The 14,017-nt window shown below is 42.3% G+C and overlaps 2 protein-coding genes across 2 annotated transcripts in view; both read left to right on the top strand.

The window, feature by feature from the left end:
* Positions 1-14,017, top strand: part of LOC308321523 (myelin-associated neurite-outgrowth inhibitor-like) — a 395,831-nt gene that overhangs the window by 323,987 nt on the left and 57,827 nt on the right. The window lies entirely within an intron of this gene.
* Positions 4,355-5,164, top strand: LOC308320751 (26S proteasome non-ATPase regulatory subunit 8-like; the record flags this gene model as incomplete). Its single annotated transcript, XM_080771411.1, has 1 exon — positions 4,355-5,164. One exon carries the CDS (start codon positions 4,355-4,357, stop codon positions 5,162-5,164), a length of 810 nt encoding a protein of 269 aa, XP_080627537.1.

Genomic DNA, 14,017 nt, shown 5'->3' on the forward strand with positions numbered 1-14,017 from the left:
TGCTTTGCATATATGAAATGTCTTGTCGTAGTTTACCGTTTTGCCTCATTCTAGTGTTATTCTATAACCCACTGAGTATTTACTTTAATAAAGATTGTTATACATGTAAAACCCTTGTCTGTGGTCCTTCCAGGTTCGGACAGGACTACAGTTTGTAGTAAACTCTTACTTTATTTTCATATAGAAATGTTTAGGCATTTTGAGCAAAGATCGCAGGAGGAGAGAGATACAAAAGTCAGAATACGAAAGTGAGGCAAGAGGAGACACATGGGTAGGGATGGAGGTCGTTCATGGACACTTTGAAATACTAAAATATCTAAAAACACATAAAAACCCCAGGAAAGTGTTTGTCTCAAAAATCATTCAAATAAGATCTGGTTGCAAAAGGGGTGAAGTGGCCCATAAGTGGCCTTATGAATGTGTCTGAGCCACAGTTACAACTTGTTACAATTATGTACTAAAGTAAAAGGGTATGGCATCAAAATGCACTTAAAAAATTAACAAATGTAGCTCATTACGCAAAAATGTCCCATATCAAATGTTTGAAAGAAAAATAAATCTGAAAATAGCAAATCTACAATCTCACAATGCATTGTGAGATTGTAGATCAGCTACTTCCAAATGGCCAAAATGTGGTTGTAGCACAGTGGTAAATTGCAATGTATCCAAAAGGATATATTTTTTTAAATAATCCAAATCCACAAAATAACTAGTAAAGTGTCCAAATGATAGAATATATAAGTACCATATATTGTAAACAGTACTTCAGTAGATGTAATTATTTACTTTCCACCAGTTTGTTTATTCGTTTGCGTCTCAAAAAGTACCAAAACATTCCTCATATTATTGTCCTTTTAGAGTCACAATAAACAACCAACAGTCCTAACAACACTAATGTTGTAACAATAAGAGCATTAATGTTGGCTAACAACAACCATGCGGTTCTAAAACAAACCTTACCTTATTGCAGCTACGCCCCAAACACACTGCTATGGACCATGTGCCTCCATTTTAAATCATAAGCCCCGCCTACTGTATCCGGATCTAGACCGTCGGTCATTGGTCCGTCAGAGTGAATGGTTCACAGCTGTGTAGATTTACACGCCGCACGCATGCGCGCGCATACACCCACGCACGCACACACACAGACAGACAGACAGACAGACAGACAGACAGAAAGACAGACAGTTGATCGACAGTTACAGTTCAACATAATGAAATGAATCGGTTCATTGCTGTCGGTCGGAGGAGGAGGTGGAGGTGGGGGAGGAGGAGGAGGAGGGGGTGGAGGCGGAGGAGGAGGAGGAGGAGGTGGAGGTCCAGAGGAGGAGGGGGAGGATTTGCTGTGGTGAACGGAATGTTAGTCAAGTCAGTTTCAGTTCCCACTGGGATTTCCTGACAGGGTGGGGAGGGAGTTGGCTGAGATCCAGGAAGGTGTTGCTGGCTGCAATGAATAAGGGTTTTGGTCAACTGGTATATCTATTAGTAAAGTAAATGAGGTGGTGGAATGGAGTGATAATAAGGCTATGACGGTTTTTTCATGATTTTTCAAATATTTTTATCATGAAAAATCACTATAAAAATATGAAAATCTGGTTTTTCGGCGACATACTTTGAACCAATCGACTTAATACTACTCATGTATAGCTTAATCGAGAAGCACATTTTGGAGGTTATACATTTTTAAAACATCTGATATATCAACGAAAAACAGTGGGAAGTGGGAATTGGTACAAAAATCACACCCGTGTGAACTGAGTGGTGCAACTACACATTTATTGTTATAGTTACTGTACACAATTTTTTTATTTTTATTTCCGTGGGAAGGATGGGTAGCAAGGAATTTATTTTTATTTTTTAAGGATGGGTATAAAGGATTTTTTTTTCTTTTTTTCCTACGGCAATGATGGATAGGCTTGATTGATTGATTGTAGGGCCGGTTCTAGGCATAGGCGAACTAGGCGGTCGCCTAGGGCCTCAACCACTGAGGGGGCCTCGTCACAGGGAGAAGATCTTTTTTTTTTTCATGTATCCCTTACATGGGCTACTGGCCACATGTGGCCCCCACCTAGCTTCTTAATTTTGATCTCAAAGTGCACCAGATTGAAGCATTGAAGCAAATTTACAATTTTTATCCGGCGTGGCAAAGCAGGAGGGGGGGGGACTCTGTATAATATGTTGCCTAGGGCCTCAAAAGGCCTAGAACCGCCACTGGCGTAGGACCACTACCAGTTGACCTGTAGTAAGTCTCATGGTCGGGGGGGTAGGACCAAGGGATTTGGGATTTGTTTATAAACATTTTGGTATTTGTTTATAAACATTTGTGATTTGTTTATAAACATTTGTGATTTGTTTATAAACATTTGTGATTTGTTTATAAACATTTTGGGATTTGTTTATAAACATTTGGGATTTGTTTACAAACATTTGGGATTTGTTTATAAACATTTGGGATTTGTAAGTCTCATGGGGGGGGGGGGTAGGACCACTACCAGTTGGCCTGTAGTAAGTCTCATGGTCGGGGGGGTAGGACCAAGTCTCATGGGTTTTGGGATTTGTTTATAAACATTTTGGTATTTGTTTATAAACATTTGGTATTTGTTTATAAACATTTGGGATTTGTTTATAAACATTTGGGATTTGTTTATAAACATTTGGGATTTGTTTATAACCATTTTGGGATTTGTTTATAAACATTTGGGATTTGTTTACAAACATTTGGGATTTGTTTATAAACATTTGGGATTTGTAAGTCTCATGGGGGGGGTAGGACCACTACTACTGGCCACATGAGGCCCCCACCTAGCTTCTTAATTTTGATCTCAAAGTGCACCAGATTGAAGCATTTTCATGGCAAATTACAATTTTTATCCGGCGTGGCAAAGCAGGAGGGGGGGGGGGCTCTGTATAATATGTTGCCTAGGGCCTCAAAAGGCCTAGAACCGGCACTTTAACAGTTTGTAGAATTACAGTACATTTCAAGCACAAACTCAATACAAAGACTGTTAACTGTTAGTGGACGACCCAATTAAGCATTACACTTGTTTACAACAGGGTCCACATTGTTCAATTCATCAAAACATTTAGAGACATACAAATAGACACTTCTATGTAGTTAAAAAACAGAACAGGAATTCATCATATAGGAAGCAAAAAGGGAAAAGATACATATACAGTGAGGGGGAAAGGGGGGGGGGTGGGGGGATTCAGATTTTACAGAGGCCAGTTTCGAATTGCAGCCGTCCGTAGGTGCCCTTTGAGAGTGGTTTTGAAGGAGTCAAGGGATTCACATGTCTTAATGACTGTTGGTAGGGCGTTCCACATTTTGGTGGCATAGGAGCGAAAATAATTTAGTCCCTTGTTTGTGCCGAATCTGGGTTGTACATGGTTTGTTGCACTCCCTCTGGTGTTGTGGGTGTGGACTTCGTTTACATTAAGGAAGTATTTAGACAGGTACATGGGTATCTTGGTGGTGTATATCGAATCTTGTGGACCAGACCCATTGCAAGATGCTGTACTCTGTCGTCGACCCTAAGCCATCCCAGCCTGTCAAAGTGGGCAGGGGTGAGGTGGGTACATTACTGGTTGTACTATATACTAGTAGTATATTAACTATAGTACTAGGGCTTAAAAGGGCTAAGAAAGTGGTTAAGAATTCATAGGGGGCTGATGGAAATGGAATGCTTTAGTAAGAAACACTTCTGATACCAAATTGTAGTTACATTTGTCAGAAGAAACTTATAGTAGCCTACTCAAAAGTATGTGAAATGTATTACATTCTGGAAATGGTCACTATGCTCTATGCGGGTATAAATATCCTATAATGCAATGTGGTGTTGCTATGACAACAGCATCCTACACAAACCTCTGGCATAGCATCAGTTACTCTCCTAAACAATATTATATGGCCCTATATGTATTAAATTCAAAACATCTAGAATGTAGTTATTTACTCTCCATAAGCTATATTACATGGATGTAGAATTACTTTCTTATAAGTTGGGACTTCATAGATGACAGACCTCATAGACAATATAGACATTAACTAGGACATTGAAACCTATTTAGTAGGCTATTAGTGCCAAATTCAGTGCACAAAGGGGCACCTGTGCAAATCAGCATTTTGGCATGATGGCAACACTTTGTTTTTGTGTGTGATGTCAGACCATAGCTTTGGTCAGTATATATAAGATGCCCATAATGTTTTCATTTCATTTCATTGCACAGCAGCTAGGCAGAGAGAAAGTAGACAATGGTCTCTACCAGAGCACAGAGGAGGAGGCAAGAGACAACCTCACCTGTGTTGTCTACAATGTGTTCAGAAGAGAAGATAGTTACAGAAGTCAGTATAACCATGCTATTGAAGGAGGCAGAAGGGTTGTATGGATCACTGCAAACGGAATGGAGGAAGGAAGAACCCAACCTGAGCATATGTGGAGAGCTTTTAAGTAAACTTAAGATTTCCTTAGTGAAATTAGATTTTCTGCCTACTACCGGGACCGATTGCACTGAGAAGCAGCTCCTCCTACTAGCCTATGGCGTTCTGGAGATCGGAGCTTTGTGGAGCATCCTCAAGAAGGACATCCCTTCATTTAAGAGATATGTGGACCAGCTCAAAAACTACTACTTTGATTACCAAGGTATGCTGCCCAAATCGGCCTATATGCACCAGCTGCTGGGCCTGAACCTCCTCTTCCTGCTGTCACAGAACCATCTGTCTGAGTTCCACACAGAGCTGGAGAGGCTGAGTGCAGCAGCCATCACCACCAATGACTACATCAGACACCCGCTGTCTTTAGAGCAGCATCTGATGGAGGGGAGCTACAACAAGGTGTTTCTCGCCAAAGGCAATGTCCCTGCTGACACAGTAAAGTATACTACGTTCTTCATGGATATTCTTCTGGACACGACTCGGGACGCCATTGCTGCTGGCATGGAGAAGGCATATGAGCAGATCCAGTTTGACGAAGCCATGCAAGTGCTGTTCTTCGATTCTCCAGAGAAGATGAGCGAGTACGCCAGGAATAGAGGTTGGACCCAGCGCCCAAATGGATATTACTCCTATACCACTCAGCAGCAGAGAACAGAGAAGGTGACCACTGCCTCCAAAGAGATGGCACAGCAGGTCATGGCATATGCACGAGAGCTGGAAATGATTGTGTAATCCATCCGTCCTTCCATCCATCCGTCTTTAACCGCTTATTATCTGGAGTCATTCGCAGGGGCAACAGTTCCAGCAGAGAGTTGCAGACTTCCTTTTCCCCCTCCCATTATCAGGGGAATTAAGCTAAAAAAGAAAAAATAATGTTATGTGGCCCATACATAGCACAAAATAAATCTATCTCACCATCCCCAGCCAAGTCTATGGACTTTAACAATCATTAAGTCCCCTTTGATCATGGCTGGCGGAAATCAAATTACCCATGATATAATTATAATAATTCTGACATTTTGGCTGATTGGGCTAAAGTATAACTTTGTAGTAAATAGACTAATATTAAAGGATTTGGCCAGAATAACATGGAAAATGTAATAACTTTAAATGCCGAATTAGGCTTGTAAACACTCTTATAAAGACCTTCCAATGAACCGTTTTCTGAGCGATATATTATCAATGCCAATATTGCCACATGTGTTTTTACTTTTAAAAGTCCATGATTATCTATAGATCTGTTGTTAAAATATTTATACCGGTATAACCAGAAATCAAGCCCTCTAACAATCTTGTTAAAGCAAATACCATATGCACATAGTTTAGTCATAATTGTCTTGAATTTAATTTGAATTGAATTGAATGAATTCCTTCATAGAGAAATATTCAGCAAAAAACAAAATGTTGACCATGAAGTTCTGCCCATCCATATATAAGGATATATCATTTACAGTAGATGTATGGTAAAAATCACACCTGTGTGAAGTGAGGGGCGCTCTTAGCATCATCATACATCATCTCATACTGGCCAATCAGAATGCCTGTTGCCTGTGGTTAGCTGATTTGCTCGTTTAAATATGACGTGAAGTTTCCCTTTAATGTCCATTGCGTTTAATGTTTTGATGTTTAATTTACGTCATATTTAGTGACCTAATTTCTCCGTTCATTGTCAATAGCAAATCTTGAGACGTGTGGGGACAAGATTTAGCGGACATTTGACTTGAATTCCCCTTTCATTGTCAATGGCAGATCTTGAGACGTGTCTGGACAAAAGCTGTATAGGTCTATAGGAGGGGCTAGCGCCTAGCACCCCTCAAAAAATGGTTATTACTGACTGAATGTTGTAAGTAGAGTGTTCTCCTGTGAAGTAAAAACTAGTACGGTAGACTTTGCTTTTGTAACTCCCATTCGTATTTTGTATTACCATACTCCAACCATTCCTTTTCAAAAGTTATAATCTACAAGTCACATACATTCACATCATAGGCTTTGAAGAACACTTGGAAAATTGTGTGATCTGGGGCAACCCAACAGCTGAATGTTTTTGCAATATTGACAATATTGCACACACTGGATCATTCCAGTAAAAAAAAAAACATTTTTATGAAAGCATGCACACACATTTTACCATTCACTATACAGGGACCTCTTCTGGACGCAGATCTCTCCCCTCAAACTCAACCCTGTGGTAAAGCTGACCTGGAGGACAACAACATAGTGATTTATTTATTCAAAGGGGAATCATTTTGCACTTCTAGTTCATTCGCTATTAGTGTGCACTGAAAATGCATTGGAATGTTAACCCTTACCCAAAAGATTCAAGCATCCAAAAGCATTTAGGTAATGTTTACTTGATAGTTGATTCCATAAGTTACAAACATCAGTGTGATGATAATATACGGCCATACTGCCATATTATTTCAAATCTTAGGCATGACGTTAAAGAGGGTTGAATGTAGTACGTGCTGCCCTAGTGTGGTGTTCTGTACCTAGCAGGCCGTATACATTGATGGGGTGAGAAGATGGCTGTCCAGGGGTTAGAATCCCAGGTATGGGTCTTCATGGTATGGGTGGCTCTTCCAGACCCGGAGCAGGAAGAGTCGAGGCAGAGGGGAGGGAGGGAGACAGGGCAGAAAGGAGCGGTCATCATGTGCATGCCTTCTGTATGTGTATCTTCTGTTTTTGCTCAAATATGGAGCTCCACGTTGACTTCAGTATGACATCAGTATGACAGCTGCACTCACTGTGATATATCAACTCTAAATATGTCTTTCTCTAGAATAGCCAAACGAGAATGCAGTTTTTTTTTAGAATTGCTTTTAGGTTTTGTTAGAGAAAATAAGTCATACTGACCTATCCTGAACATCCTCGTCACTGTCAGCTGTGTGAGAATCTAACAAGTTCAGGATTCAAATTTGTATATGGCTTGCCTGGTGTCTTTATCAGAAGAAGGTTTTTCCTGTCCTGTGTGCCGTGACATATTTAAACATCCCGTTCTCCTGTCATGTAACCACAGTTTCTGTATGGACTGTGTGCTGGAATGGTGGAAACAAGATGGAAGAAAGAAATGTCCCGTTTGTAAGAAAATATCTTTAAATGTCGATCTGACCATTATCTTGGCTCTGCAGAACCTGTGCGAGATCTTCATAAAGGAGAAACGTCGGCAAATGGATCCCAAGGAGGCAGCCGTGGAATCTCTGGCCATCTTGCAGGAGAATCTGAAGGCCTTTATTGAAGTTAAAACAAACTGTGACCGAGCAGCAGAACACATTAAGGCCCAGACCCATAAAACAGAGAGGTGTATTAAGGAACAGTTCAAGAAGCTCCATCAGTTTCTACAAGAGGAAGAGGAGACTAGGATCACCGCTCTGAGGCAGGAAGAGGAACATAAGGGTCATATGATGAAGGAGAAGATTGCTGGTCTGAACAGAGATATATCAACCATGTCAAGCACAATCAGAGCCCTAGAGGAGGAGCTGAGAGACGAACGCGTCTCATCTCTGCAGAACCACAACGACACAGTGGAAAGAATCCTGTTCCAACTACAGGACCCACAGAAGCTCTCAGGAGCACTGATAGACAGCACCAAATACCTTGGTAACCTGACCTTCAGAGTCTGGGAGAAGATGAAGGACATTGTCTCCTACACTCCTGTCATTCTGGACTCCAACACCGCCCATCAGGAATTTGCCCTGTCGGATGACCTGACCAGCATGAGACGGAGCAATAATGCACAGCAGTTTCCTGACAACCCAGAGAGGTTTGACTACTACTACTGTGTCCTGGGTTCTGAGGGTTTTAACTCAGGCACTAAGATGTGGGATATTGAAGTTGGAGACAATTCGGACTGGTCATTAGGGGTGTTATCAGAGTCCGCCGCTAACAATGGGAGGAAGGGAGACAGAGGTGGTCAATACTGGGGAATAGGGCTAGATGATGGCGGATACAGAGCACAGTCCAGACCAGAATACTACTCACCTTGGTCATTCACTGAACTCTTTGTAGGGCGGAATCCCCGGCGGATCAGAGTTCAGCTGAACTGGAATGAAGGAAACCTCTCCTTCTCTGATGCTGACACTAACACGCACCTGCACAGCTTCACACACAATTTCCCTGGCACACTCCTGCCATACATGTATAATGCTGATGATACTATCCCTCTGAAGTTGTTACCGAGGAAGATTGGCATGTACGTGTCATGAGAAAAAGATTGAGCAGTCTGAAGCGGAAGCTTACCTATCTGTAAGTTGATATAAAAAGACATCGGAAGTATTTATTCAGGTTCAGTCACCGACAATATAGTCTCTGTGTGCCTTAATTTTTATAAAGACTAGACCTGTGCTCGGCCTACATGGGAACGACGCAAGTTGCGAACAATGCCAATAGGAATGCATGCCCACCCTGTTATGCAATACGCGTTATACCACCCATTTTCATGGGTTGTCTGCGGCGCGTGTGTTGAATTTGAAGTCGCTGAGTCAACAGTTCTCGTGGTACGTGGATTACAGACTAGAGTTTAAGATTTCGGCCTGAGCCTGTCAAGACCCGACAGGTCGGGTCGGGCTTGGCGGCCCAGTTTGTCAAACATTTCATGGGCTTTGGGTCGTTCTCGGACTGAACATTTATATAAGCTACATTTATAATAGCAGTGGAGCCCGCTAGGACACTAGGCTTTCCAAAAATAAAAAAATCACACTTGTGTCAATTGAGGGGAGCTCTTGGATGGATGAATAACAAATTAGCATGCATGAAACATGCATTTTATATTTTTTTTTATAAAAGAAAAATAAACTGTAGAAACAATAATGTGCTGGCTGTCGTTTTGGAAATTCCCCCATCACCTGATGAATGGTTCATCCCCCATTCAAGGTTAAAATATGGACATTGCAATACAATGGGAAAAAAGAAAAGAAAGAAAGACAGTCAGAATACAGTTTGTGGAGTTAAATAAAACTAGCTGATTTATCCTATATGGATCTTGCCAAAGAGACGACATGTTTCTATTGTTCATTTGGTATTCTTTACAATATAGGGTGCACCATTTTAAGTTCATTAGAACATTTAGAGACGTACAAATATACACTTCTATATATTAAAAAATAAAACATGAAATCATCATAAAAGGAGGTAAAGAATAATATATAGTGAAAAAATGTAGCCCTCCCTCCAACTACGCCACCTTTGTGAGAGGTCTGGTCCTCTATTAAATAATAAGACTATAAAAACAAGGCAAGACAGGTTCGTGGACAACTTCAAATATAAAAGGCAAACTTAAAACAGAGGCCGATTGAATGAACAAACAAATACTTTTATTCCACTAAAATAAACAACTCTTAAAATGTCCCAATGTGCAAATTGCTCAGAGGTAGGGATTGGTGCAGGGGAGGTTCTCTGGAAGAGTAGTCTGGAATATCCTTGTCACTCTTCCACTTCACAAACAGCTCCTGTAATCACATACACAGGTAGGCCAGTACAACGGTTCCAACATCTTCTATTATCAAACGTCTCTAGTAGACAGGTATGTGAGCGAGTACTGCATCAGAAGGTTACTTACAGCGGCGGCCGGCATCAGAACCGGCCACCTACGCTGACACGTAAGCAGCACTCGCTCCCTCTCTCCAGCCTCGTCCGTCTGGGTCGTCTCTCTCTCCATCCCCTGCTGCATTCTGTGGGTCTCATGTTCTCCTAACAGCCCCCCCATGGGCAAGGCCAAGACGGGCACACACCAGCCAGGGGCCGCGGTCGTGGCGCTTACAGTGTCAAAGGCCTGGCTCTCATGGCACTTACAGCCCATCTGTGGTCGACGATCATGGCTACCGCTGGCCCCCAGCTGAAGTGCCCTGGCCCCAGCCCATGGAGCTGCCCCCATTCCTCCTTCTCCCAACAAAGCCTTTTCCTTCCTCTGTTTCTCTCCTTCTCCAAACACTCCAAGTCTGTTATATAGGGCTCCTGGTCGACCACACCCAACCCAGGTGCAGGTCCTTAAAGCTGCAGGGCCTTGATTAGTCATGTGGGTTAGTGGCAGTCAGTGGAACAATAAAAGGTTATACAAAATCATGCAACTCAAACAGAAATAAATATAAGCAAACAATAAAGTAAAATCACTCGACAATAATCTCACTTAACAAAACAAAATATATAATAAAACACAGCAAATACAATAAACCAAAACACATCTAAAATTCCACCGGCTCACATATACATAATACACTTTCAAGTCCCGTATTTACCAGTCTATGACCTTACAAGCCAGCCCTATAGTTATACAAAAAACCTTTTGTTGACCAAAATTTGTCAAGTCTATTCTTAAAAGTATTGACTGAAGGAGCCTGGACCACTTCCTCCGGAAGTTTATTCCATGCTCTGACAGCTCTAAGTGTAAAGAAATTCTTTCTCTTTTCTGAATGACAAATTTAGTGGTAAGAGTTTAAGAGAATTCCGTCTCAACTCAAAAAATGGACAACAGGCTCGGCTGTAAAGTCATATATCTGGTGAACAAGTCATATCATATCTCCTCTGTGCCTCCTGTACACTAACGTTGGTAACTGTAAGTGTCTTAACCTTTCTTCATATGACCTTTCTTTCAACCCTGGTATTAATTTAGTTCTTGTTAATTCTTGTTTTGTAATTTATTTTTTCTTCTTCTTTTCAAATATCTCACAAACACTGGACATGAAAACAAGTTTGAACACAAGGGGGCACGGTCTGACCAGTTATCACAAGCTGTCTTAGTTGAACCTATGCCTGCTTAGAACCAGTATACATGACAGCTTTTAAAAGTCCATTCTTGCCATGACACCATCATGACATACATCTCCAATGGTCTCTGTTTGCAATCACTGACCAGAGCCCAAGCCATTTTCCATTCGATCAGCTTTATAAGAGGAATGAATTGAACCATACAGTACTGTATGGCATATAAATCCATAGAGTCACTGACATGCTGTGCTTTGATAATGTCATAATGTCCATGGGGTATGTTATTTATTCTTTATTTTTATGCAGGTATGCATGGCTGTTGCTTTGTGGCCTCGTGAGCTGTTCAAATCATTTAAGTCTCGTCTCTGTCAGACGAATGTATATGCTTGCTTTGGAATTATGTTATATCAGAAATCTGGTCATGCATCTTTCATTATGCTCCATGTTTTTCTTTGAAGCCTTATCCAATGTCTGCCACGACTGCTTAGAAAAAACCCGAAATGTGCTTAAAGTAAAAAGGACTCTTTTGTATTGGTTCATGATTTCCATCAGATGGCTGGTCCTCCACCGTCCTAACTCCTAAGGGAATAGGTTACAGGTTAAACAATCCCAGACCTTTTTACAATTTTTCATTCTGTCCGTCTATATCAGGGGTAATGGTGGAGATGGCTTGAGCCCTTCAAAGCGGGGGACTTTAGTTTAGAGTACAGGGGGGAGGCTGGGGGGAGGCTGGGGGGTTAAGCAGGAGGGGAGAGGAGGGAGGGGGGGGCAGCGAAGGTCAGCGCCGGAAGCGTTTCTGTTATTACTAAAAACTGAGCAGCCCTCTGGACCTGAAAGACCTGAATGCCTTTGATCCAAATTCAATTACCCCAACAGTGAGCATGCTGAAGACATACAAGCACACCTAGATCTCTCTCTCTCTCTCTCTCTCTCTCTCTCTCTCTCTCTCTCTCACACACTCTCACTCTCTCTCTCTCTCTCTCTCTCTCTCTCTCTGTATCTGAACCAGATTTGAGGCTTTTACATCTGGTGGAAGTGAGATATATGTGACCTTACGCCTGATGCCAAAACCCTGATTCATACTTGGTGGCGTGCCATGTCGCTCTCCGAAAATAGTGTATTTTCAGCGCCCGACATGGTGCTCATCCAACCAAGTATATGAATCCGAATTTTGGCAAGTTTCTCCGTTCTCAGCAATGAGTGGGTGTGTAATCACTTGGGTCGAGGGAGAAGGTTCACGTTTCGAGGCACAATAGAGACCGTGGTGGACTAGTCCTAGTCCTAGACTAGTCAATAGAGACCGGGGTGGACTAGTCCTAGTCCTAGACTAGTCCAATAGAGACCTTGATGGACTAGTCCAATAGAGACCGTGGTGGACTAGTCCAATAGAGACCGTGGTGGACTAGTCCCGCTAATTGACAAGTGTGTGTTTTGTGGAGCCGCTTGCACCTGTTTGATTCCTTCATGTTACTTGGACGCTGATTGGGAGACAGGGGGATCTGCCCTTGTGTGTGTGTGTGTGTGTGTGTGTGTGTGTGTGTGTGTGTGTGTGTGTGTGTGTGTGTGTGTGTGTGTGTGTGGGGGGGGGGGGGGGGGGGGGGGGGGGGGGGGGGGGTCAGGGATGTATGGAATGCAGGGCTGAAGGCCCGCAAGGATCCGAGCTGTCACAACACCGAAGACGCAAACACACTATACGTCCCAGACTGAGAGAGAGGGGGGGTTACACGATGACATCATGAGCTATAGGAGGAGGGAGTTGTTGTGGTATTTGGTTATTTGACGCCAGCTACTGGAATGAGAAAGACAGAAAGAAAGAAAGAAAGAAAGAATGAAAGAAAGAAAGAAAGAAAGAAAGAAAGAACATCAACATCAACATCAACATCAACATCAACATAAAAACAAAATAAACATATTTTCTGACCCGTCACATGTATAATATTTTCTGTGAATTTAAACTTAACCGTACAATGACTATGCATGGCATTCAAACCCAAAACCTGGGATTCGAACCCAAGGTCTCCCACCGCATGAAGAGACCAAATCGGCCACTCTGCCTAGACAGAATCCACACTTGTCGTCCCGGGGGGGATATTGCACGGCACCGTGAACTTCAATCAGTACCAGGGGTGGCAATTTTCTACCTTAGAATAGATGTAGACCTATTTGACAGTGCATAAACATAATTGCCTTGACATTAACAAGCGTCAACGAGCACCAGCTGAACACACACACACACACACACACACACACACACACACACACACACACACACACACACACACACAATCTCGCACTTCATACCACACACACCATACTTGTAACTTTCATTAGCCGAAGCTGCCAGTTGAATACTCCTGGACTAGAAGCTTGCACTCTGTGGCGCGCTCACATCTTACTCTTAACGCCACACGTCCCTGTTGTTGTTTCTCAGTGAATACCGTGTGTCCGAGTGAGACACACACACACACACACACACACACACACACAAAGCGTACATTTTGAACAAAGGCAGACAGTGATGTGTCTTTGGCCACTGACCTAGTATGGAGGCGTGATGTCACGAGGTGTGATTGTATTTTGTTTTCCCTGAGTTACCAAACAATATCAATCAGCATCAGCCAATGCTCCAGTTGTGTCACATTAGGCTTGTTGTATGTCCATGTGCTTTGTAGGAAAGCCCAGTGCCGTTCAATGTGATTTCACTGCACCACGTGCCAAAACAAACCGTATGAACGTCATACTTGGCAATAGAGTTGTTTCAAAGTATTTTTGTATTTGTATTATTATCTTTTTCTTTACTTTCTTTCCCTTTTTATGACTATTGTATCCAATCGGGGCACTCCTAGGGGACAGGCGATTTCAAAAGCCAGGCTCAAGAGAGTGTGT

This window comes from Protomyctophum bolini, assembly GCF_963924005.1.
Source record: "Protomyctophum bolini genome assembly, chromosome: 9".
NCBI lineage: Eukaryota > Metazoa > Chordata > Actinopteri > Myctophiformes > Myctophidae > Protomyctophum > Protomyctophum bolini.